General features: G+C 35.6%; 1 protein-coding gene across 1 annotated transcript; it reads right to left on the minus strand.

Moving 5' to 3' along the window:
• Window positions 1-546: 546 nt before the first annotated feature.
• LOC138339311 (uncharacterized) lies at window positions 547-7,594 on the minus strand. The gene is made up of 3 exons (XM_069290903.1): window positions 7,089-7,594; window positions 6,469-7,016; window positions 547-570 (listed from the first exon to the last, which is right to left on the minus strand). Exons 1-3 carry the CDS (start codon window positions 7,591-7,593, stop codon window positions 547-549), a joined length of 1,077 nt encoding a protein of 358 aa, XP_069147004.1. The 5' UTR covers window position 7,594.
• Window positions 7,595-10,177: the final 2,583 nt, after the last annotated feature.

Here is a 10,177-nt window from a genome sequence, read left to right on the forward strand (position 1 = left end):
GAACAAGTTCCTGGAAATGGACGTAAGAGATCACGTACTGATGTAGAAGAAGATCAAGGGAAAAAGGAGGTTGATGGATAGAATGAAAATCAAGAATCTGATGAAGTAATTGAAGAAACAGAGGAAAAAGCTGGAGGGAATCAATAATCTAACGAAAATATGGAAAAACAGAGGAAAAAGCTGGATTGGATCAATCAGATGAAAATCTAAATGGAGAAATTGATGAAAATGAAGAAGAAGTTGAGCAAAAGGAGCTCGACGGACTGAATGAAAATCATGAATCTAAGGAGGAAGAAGTTGAAGGAAATCAAGTAGGAAAAACAGATGATAATCCAAACAGAGATATTGTTGAAGATGAAGAAGAGAATCGCAGAAAAGAGGAAGAGGATGAAAAAGAAAGAAAACGACTGAGATATTAAACAAGGAAAACAACCAATGTATAAAAAAAGAGGACCACTCGAGGATCATGAAGACGAATTTGAAGGAGACTAGCAACAAAGAGGAAGAATAAGTCAAAGAAATACAAGAAGGAGGAGGGTTCGAGGATTATGAAGAAGCAAATGAAGGAGACTGGCAACAAAGAGGAAGACAAAGAAAAAGGAAAACAAGAAGTAGATGCAGACTATTTTGATTTCATAACTGGCGCTTGTAATAGGTTACGGTACTAATTTTCAGATTCATTTTAGTATAAACACTACAATATTTCTGACTCAAAGATCAGAAAATTTATTTGTGACATGTATGCACTACTTTCGCAGAACTGTTTGATACGTGAATTGTTTGAATAGTATTTTACGAAATCTTTAAAGTGTATAATCAGATCATTGTTATAGAATTAGAATTAGAGACATTAACTCTTTTGATAAATGCGAAAAGATCAGGTGAAACTAGAGATTTAATCCACTCTTAATTTTTAAGGCCCAATCCTCCTTGCAGCATTTTCTTTTCAATGCTGCTATTGGGTTGCGTTTGCTACTTGGTTAAAACGATAAAGTGACTTATATTTTTTTTAATATATAACTATATTCCGTGTTGAAGGTATTAAGATCGTTGAACCTGGGAGAAAAGAAAATAATGCATACAGAAATTGGAAAAAGTAAAAGTAAATTAGTGGTGCTTAAAAAGGGTTAAAATCTTTACTCCTCTGCAAAGCATAATGTCAAAACTAGTTCCTGAAAATGAAGTATAAGAAGAACCGCAAATTGATATGATTGGTAGAATGGTATATCAAGAATCAAATGAAAAATGGAAGAAACAGAGGAGGGAAAAACAGAGGAATCGGATCAAAATGGAGGATGAAAACGAGAATGCCAAAATGATGAAAATGAAAAAGAAAGAATAAGAGATGGTAAAAAAAAGAAGAAACACCAAAACATTTTTGCTGAACTGTTTGATAGAATAAAAGATCCATTAATTCTGATATGCAAGGTCCAAGTCTTCATGAAGTTGCATTCATATTTTAATTACGTTGGCTAAACAATCAGATCATGGTGATACAATTTTCAATTCATCAGTAGATGACTTAACAACACGGATAAATATTTCGTAGTAGTCGTGACCCTCCAGTTGGTGAAATCACTTTGCAACTAAGCGAGCCTTTTAGCACTCTATCGCACCTGAAGAGTTTCTTTTTACTCTAAATACCCACTTGCACCCAAGAATACTCAGTGAGGAATCATACGGAACCCAAGAACCATATGATGTGAACGTTGAGGAGGGGCTATGAGCTTAACAGGTTGGCGGAAGCAGCATAGTAGGGGAAGATTTTGGGAACATGTTCTTGCTTCTTAAGTCGACAACAAGAGGTAAAGCATGGGAAGAAGTATTGGGAACACCTTAGGGGGAAGTTGGTTGTGGAGTGGGAGCATCCAATGGAGGTATAGGAATAGTTATGGGAGCATGGACTGGTAATGTGTTCAGAACTTAAAGAGCGAGAAGAAGGGTCTCCAAAAATTAATGTCACGATGAACTAGTGACGGTGGAGGTGTTATTCTTACAATAACCTGTATTTAAAAGGTTAATAAACAGAAACAGAAATAAGATGAAGCAGAAAAAATACAAAATACAAGAATTAATCCGAGTCCACAGAAACCACTGTGTGTCCTTAAGAAATTTAATCCTCTCACTGTACCCAAGGTTATGGATTAATTTCTCCCAAGATAAAACGGATTAAACCTGTTAAACAAATAGCGGTACCTCAAACTTCTTTAACTTCAACGAACTTAAGAACATCAATAAGTGACACAGACTCAGTCGTTCGACACTTTGATTTTATTTGAGAGAAAAATAAATGCAGAGAAAAAAAAAATTTCAGTGTTTGAAAAATAAAAAATTGACTTCCTTTTATAGCCATTTTCAGCAAGGAACATGTCTGTTCAGTGAAATCTGTTCAGACCCATTTTATCCAGAAAGTTGTGTCTTTTGGAAAAAATAACAACTTTTCAAAAAAATGTGTATGTTAGGAAAATAACTACTTTTTGAAAAGTAACGACTTTTCGGAATGTTACCATTACCCGCAAATTTATAAGAGATAATATTAACAGGATTCATTTGATTTAACAAAAACTGATTAAATAAATTTTGTCCAAAAAATTTATCAATCAATAACATCATTTGCCAAATCCAAATCCAAATCCAAAGCCAAAGCCGAGCCGAGCGAGCGACGACGACGACGACGACGCGAGGGGGCATCTACTTCTTAGCTCATTTGTCAAATCCAAATCCAAATCCAAAGCCAAAGCCAAAGCCAAAGCCAAAGCCAAAGCCGAGCCGAGCGAGCAACAACGACGACGGCTCGAGGGGCCATCTACTTCTTAGCTCTTTTAAGAAGTAATGGAAGTGTTTCCTTCTATAAGGACAACAATTTCCATTTCTTTTGCCGATATGGGAGAAATGACTTTTCATTTGCACTTTGCAAATGACTTTTCATTTTTCCTTTAAAGTAGTTCATTCACTTCTCATATTCTCTTTTTTCTTTTTCCATTCACACTTGCTAAAACCCAACAATCCCCCACATGAATGGGGAAGGCTATTGTTAAAACATATGCATGAAAAAACTTGTGTGTCTTGTAGGTAAAGGTTAATCGCATCTGGATAAGTAGGTTTCCCTTTAAACTTTCCGTAGTGAACATATATCGGATATACTCGGTCAATCGGTAGATTTGATATCTTTGAACCGTCGAGCTTTGGTGTATACCTAGACAACATATGTCACACAATCAACCCTTGAACTGTTATTAGTTCTCATTGTTTTGTTCGTTTCAGCCATGAACACATCTTGGATAGTAAGTGCTTAAAGAACTGGTCTTACCGGATTCTCCTTGAAGCGGCTTACACTTCACACTTACATAGGTGATTTCTAAATGTGTTATCCCATAGATACACCATTTGATATTCCCTGTATCAAACTTAGAAACCATTAAAAAGTCCTTATGTCTTTATCCTGGTTACTAAACATTGTCTCATCATGAGAATGGACCATAAAATAATAATAATAATTTTTTTCTCTTTCACAATGTTGAACCGTCATCAATGACTTTGTTTTATCTCCTTGAACCTAGATCTTGGGATCTCCAGTCTTCTAGGAATAGTTACCGCCACGATGACTTGTTCTCGGCCATAGTTCCATTCCCGCCGATGATTTCTCAACTTCCGCTCTATTTAGGCCTTTTGTAAGTGGATCCGACACATTATCTTTTGACTTCACATAGTCAATTGTGATAATTCCACTAGAGAGTAGTTGTCTCACAGAGTTATGTCTTCGTTTTATGTGACGAGACTTACCGTTATACATAATGCTTTCAGCCCTTCCTATTGCAGCTTGACTATCACAATGTATGCATATAGGGGCCATTGGTTTGAGCCAAAATGGAATATCTTCTAAGAAATTCCGGATCCATTCAGCTTCTTCACCTGCCTTGTCTAAAGCAATGAATTCAGACTCCATTGTAGAGCGAGCTATACATGTTTGTTTGGATGATTTCCAAGATATTGCTCCTCCACCAATAGTAAAAACGTATCCACTTGTGGATTTTGTTTCAGTTGACCCAGTAATCCAATTTGCATCACTATATCCTTCAAGAACGGCTGGATATCTGTTGTAATGTAAAGCATAGTTTTGAGTGTCATCTAAGTATCCCAAAACTCTCTTCATTGCCAACCAATGATTATGATTAGGATTACCTGTTTATCGACTCAGTTTACTGATGCGCAAGCTATGTCTGGTCGTGTACAATTCATGACATACATTAAGCTTCCCCATACGCTAGCATAGTCCAATTGAGACTGACTTTCCCCTTTATTCTTTGCAAGATGAAGATTTACATCAATTGGAGTCTTTGACCTTTTAAAATCCAAAAATTTGAATTTTTCAAGTATCTTTTGAATATAATGAGTTTGAGACAATGCTAGACCGTTAGGAGTTTTAAGAATTTTAATTCCTAAAATCACATTAGCAACTCCTAAATCTTTCATATCAAACTTACTAGCAAGCATATGTTTTGTAGCTTTTATATTAGCAATGTCTTTGCTCATTATAAGCATATCATCTACATATAGACATAAAATAACTTCCTGATTTGGAGTATCTTTAATGTAAACACATTTATCACATTCATTAAACTTAAATCCATTTGACAACATGGTTTGATCAAACTTTGCATGCCATTGTTTTAGTGCTTGTTTTAGCCCATAAAGTGACTTAATAAGTTTGCACACTTTCTTTTCTTTACCAGGAACTACAAAACCCTCAAGTTGTTCTATGTAAATTTCCTCTTCAAGCTCTCCATTTAAGAAGGCTGTTTTCACATTCATTTGATGAATTTCAAGACCGTATACTGCAGCTAGTGCAATTAACATCCGAATTGATGTAATCCTAGTCACTGGCGAATATGTGTCAAAATAATCAAGACCTTCTTTTTGTCTAAAACCTTTGACAACAAGTCTTGCTTTATATTTGTCAATAGTCCCATCGTCTTTCATCTTCCTTTTAAAGATCCATTTTGAACCCAAGGGTTTGTTCCCTGGAGGAACATCAACCAACTCCCAAGTATGATTGCTTAAGATTGATTCAATTTCACTATTAACAGCCTCCTTCCAAGAGGTTGAGTCGCTAGACAACATTGCTTCCTTGAATGTTTGAGGCTCACTTTCAAGAAGAAATGTTACAAAATCTGATCCAAATGAAGTAGATGTCTTTTGACGTTTACTGCGTCTTGGACTTATTTTGTTCATTCTCTTTTGGTTCTTCTCTGGGTTGTTTAGATCCCCCACTAGATGACTCAAGTCTAGTTTTATACGGATAGATATGTTCAAAAAATTCAGCACTATCTGATTCCATTACTGTATTATCATGAATATCCGGATGTTCGGACTTATGAACCAAAAAATGACATGCCTTACTGTTTGTGGCATATCCAATGAATACACAATCCACAGTCTTAGGTTCTATTTTTACCCTCTTAGGTATAGGAACTTTGACTTTGGCTAGACACCTCCACACTTTGAAATATTTCAAATTGGGTTTTCTAACTTTCCATTTCTCATATGGAATTACATTTGTCTTTGAGTGAGGCACTCTGTTAAGTATCTGATTTGCTGTAAGGATAGCTTCCCCCCACAAGTTCTGTGGTAAACCTGAACTTATAAGTAATGCATTCATCATTTCTTTTAACGTTCGGTTTTTCTTTCTGCAATTCCATTAGACTGAAGAGTGTAAGGAGCAGTAGTTTGATGGATTATTCCATTTTCTAAACATATTTCTGCAAATGGAGATTCATATTCTCCACCTCTATCACTTCTAATCATTTCGATCTTTTTATCTAACTGATTTTCAACTTCAGTTTTATATTGCCTAAATGCATCTATTGCTTCATCCTTACTATTTAGCAAATAGACATAACAATATCTAGTGCAATCGTCAATAAAAGTTATGAAATACTTTTTCCCACCACGTGATGGTGTTGACTTCATGTCACAAATATCAGTGTGAATCAATTCTAAAGGATTTGAATTCCTTTCAACAGATTTATAAGAATGCTTAGCATACTTAGATTCAACACAAATTTGACATTTTGATTTATTGCACTCAAATTTTGGCAAAATATTTAAGTTAACCAGTTTTTGCAAGGTTTTGTTATTAACGTGTCCCAAACGTTCATGCCATAAACATTTAGACTCAAGCAAGTAAGAAGAAGCAAAATCTTTATTCATATCAACTGCAATTACATTGAGTTTGAAAAGGCCATCACTAAGGTAGCCTTTTCTTACATACATATCATTTTTGCTTACTACTACTTTAGCAGAAACAAATACACATTTAAATCCATTCTTGGTCAGAACTGGAATTGAAACTAAATTCTTTCTCAATTCTGGAACATATGAGACCCTATTCAAAGTCACCACCTTGCCTGATGTCATCTTTAATAGGACTTTGCCAGTTTCTTCCACCTTTGCAACAAAGGAGTTTGCCATAAATAATTTTTCATCTGTAAGTGCTGGAGTATATGATAAAAATAATTCTTTGTTGTCACAAACATGGCCCGAGGCACCAGAATCTATCCACCATTCTCTTGGATTTCCAACCAAGTTACATTCAGAAAGCACTGCACAGAGATCATCCATTTCTCCTTTGGATTCAGTCAAGTTTGCTTGATCTTTCTTTTTCTTGTCCTTCTTAGGACCCCGGCATTCATTATCCCTATGACCATGTTTACCACAATTAAAGCAATTTCCATTGAATTTCTTCTTAGGAGGATTGCTTTTCGGACCAGATGCTTTCTTTATTTTCTTTAATTTTGTGGAATCTTCTTCAACAAAATTTACTCCAGATATTGCTGAATTACCACGTGACCTCTTTTCTGCAGCCTTATTATCCTCTTCGATTCTCAACCTTACTATGAGATCTTCAACAGTCATCTCCTTGTGTTTGTGTTTCAAGTAGTTTTTAAAGTCCTTCCACAATGGAGGTAACTTTTCAATAATTGCAGCCACTTGAAAAGCATCATTCACAATCAATCCTACATTAAAGGTTATGTGAGTATTAAGGGAAAACTTAATATTTCTAACATAGGCATTAAATAAATTTATACCTTCAGCAAGGAGATCATGGATTATGACCTGCAATTCTTGAACTTGGGTGACGACAGTCTTATTGTCTATCATCTTATAGTCCAGAAATTTTGCCACAATGAATTTCTTCATTCCGGCATCTTCTGTTTTGTACTTCTTTTCTAAAGCACCCCAGAGTTCTTTTGAGGTTTTGGCATTGCTGTACACATTGTACAGATCATCATGCATACCACTCAAAATATAATTTTTACACAAAAAATCTGAGTGTGTCCATGCTTCTGTTACCAAGAATCGTTCATCAGCCGGAGTTTCATCTGACATAACAGGAACATTCTCATTGATGAACTTCTGCAAACTCAATGTAGTGAGATAGAAGAATATCTTTTGCTGCCATCTCTTAAAGTCGACTCCAGAAAACTTTGCAGGTTTCTCAGCCGGTGCTAAGGCAACATTTGAACGATTATGTGCAACCGTTGTTGTTGCAGCACTTACTGTTCCAGCATTTGTTTGACTTGAATTAGTCATTTTTTTCCTGTCACAAATGGAAGATAAATTAAGTATAACAGTAAAGAACAAATCTTTACACAAACTGTTTCTGATTTAACGATAAAGTTTTTATGTTCTTTTAATCGTTAATCGAATGAATTTTAAAAATTCAAGCAGAGTAGAAAACCATAAAAGTTTTAATCTTCATAAACCTCAAATACAGAAACTGTTAAATTCCTTAAGATTGTTATTCTTACAATAACCTATATTTATAAGGTTAATAAACAGAAACAGAAATAAGATGAAGTAGAAAAAAATATAAAATACAAGAATTAATCCGAGTCCACAGAAACTACTGTGTCTCCTTAAGAAATTTAATCCTCTCACTGTACCCAAGGTTATGGATTAATTTCTCCCAAGATAAAATGGATTAAACCTGTTAAAGAAATAGCGGTACCTCAAACTTCTTTAACTTCAACGAACTTAAGAACAGCAACAAGTGACACAGACTCAGTCGATCGACACTTTGATTTTATTTGAGAGAAAAATAAATGCAGAGAAAGAAAAAATTTTCAGCGTTTGAAAAATAAAAAATTGACTTCCTTTTATAGCCATTTTCAGCAAGGAACATGTCTGTTCAGTGAAATCTGTTCAGACCCATTTTATCCAGAAAGTTGTGTCTTTTGGAAAAAATAACAACTTTTCAAAAAAATGTGTATGTTAGGAAAATAACTACTTTTTGAAAAGTAACGACTTTTCGGAATGTTACCATTACCCGCAAATTTATAAGAGATAATATTAACAGGATTTATTTGATTTAACAAAAACTGATTAAATAAATTTTGTCCAAAAAATTTATCAATCAATCACTTGCCAAATCCAAAGCCAAAGCCAAAGCCGAGCGAGCGACGACGACGACGCGAGGGGGAATCTTCTTCTTAGCTCTTTTAAGAAGTAATGGAAGTGTTTCCTTCTAGAAGGACAACAATTTCCATTTCTTTTGCCGATATGGGAGAAATGACTTTTCATTTGCACTTTGCAAATGACTTTTCATTTTCCCTTCAAAGTAGTTCCCTCACTTCTCATATTCTCTCTTTTCTCTTTCCATTCACACTTGCTAAAACCCAACAGGAGGTGACTGAGTAGGATGAGGCAGCAAAGTAGGAAGAGATCTGATAGAAGAAGATTTATGAATGACTCTAGATGGAGGCATAGAAACTGGAAAGGAAGACAAAGATGTGGTAGATGGAGACTGATTTGGTACAGGGCCAAGGATGGAAGGCTTGATGAATGAAAAACTTTCTCATCAAAGTGAATATGTCGGGCAACATAAACGCGTCCACTTGATTGATCCAAACAAACGATACCCTAGGTGAGTTGGGATATAGCCGAGAAGCACATGAGGTTTTATTCGGCAATCTAACTTGTGTTTGTTGTAAGTTCGGAGGTAAGGAAAGCATAGACGCCCAAAGACCTTAAGAAATGAATAACCGGGTTTGGAATGATGGACTAGTTCATATGGCGAGAGATTATTAGTTGTGACTGAAGGAAGATGATTAATTAAAAAAAGAGCAGACTCAAGTGTGTATAGCCAAAAGTGAAAGGGAAGCGAACTGTCAGCAAGAAGGCTAAGGCCGGTTTCGACTACATGGCAATACTTTCATGAGTATGAGAGAAAGAGACTGGATTAGCGATGCAAAGTTGAGAAAGGACAAGTGATAGGAATTGATATCCTTGCTATAGTCAGATTGGATAGCTTTAATTTTGTTATTAATTTTTTTTTCAACGAGGGAGCGAAACACATCAAAATGGTATTGATGAAATTCAGGGAAAACATTATTATCACGAGAAAAACGTCGGATGGAGAGTAAACACTTATTGATAGAGGAAACATGAATTTTATTTAAACAAAAGAGATGAGAGGAGGAGGGAAGAGTGGAATTACTCGTGTGATGAATGGGGATGTGATTGCCATAACCAACATGAACCTGATAAGGTCCTTTATAATCCTCAATCTGGTGGAATGTGGTGAGATCGGGGCTGATGTGGTGCATCGCTCCAGGAAACCATGTTGAGATGCTGCGTTTATAATTGAGTGTGATAGATGAGCAACTGGATTCATGCTTTGGCTATAACGTTGGAAGCAGTTTGGGGTAGATTGGACATGTCCATAACAAATTTGACACTTTTGTCGCATGTCAATGGATTGACAAGGTTGACTATAGGTAGAATAGTTTCTAGAATTAATGAGACCACCTCTGCCGTCATGACCTTAATTAGACCTTCCACGAGCTAGGTTAGTATTGTTGTTGTAGGAACAATCAGATTGTGTATTCTTTTCGGTCAAGTTTGTTGAAAGATGTTGGACTGAATCTGCATGTTGTTGCCTAGTACTAGAAATTGAGAGGTTGGAAAGTGACGAACAATTAATGAACTCATGGTTCATGAGAAGACTATGAAATTTGTTAAAAGTAACTGGTTAACGGTGTCCTGATAAAGTGGTGACAATATCTTTAAATTCTTAACTTAGACCCTTGAATTGGCATGCTGGACATAAATGATACCGAGCAGCCGACAACTCATCCATAATCAGTTTTGCCTTTTGTAGATATTGTGTGACAGT

This window comes from Solanum lycopersicum, chromosome 11 (genome assembly GCF_036512215.1).
Source record: "Solanum lycopersicum chromosome 11, SLM_r2.1".
In the NCBI taxonomy this organism is placed as follows: Eukaryota; Viridiplantae; Streptophyta; class Magnoliopsida; order Solanales; family Solanaceae; genus Solanum; species Solanum lycopersicum.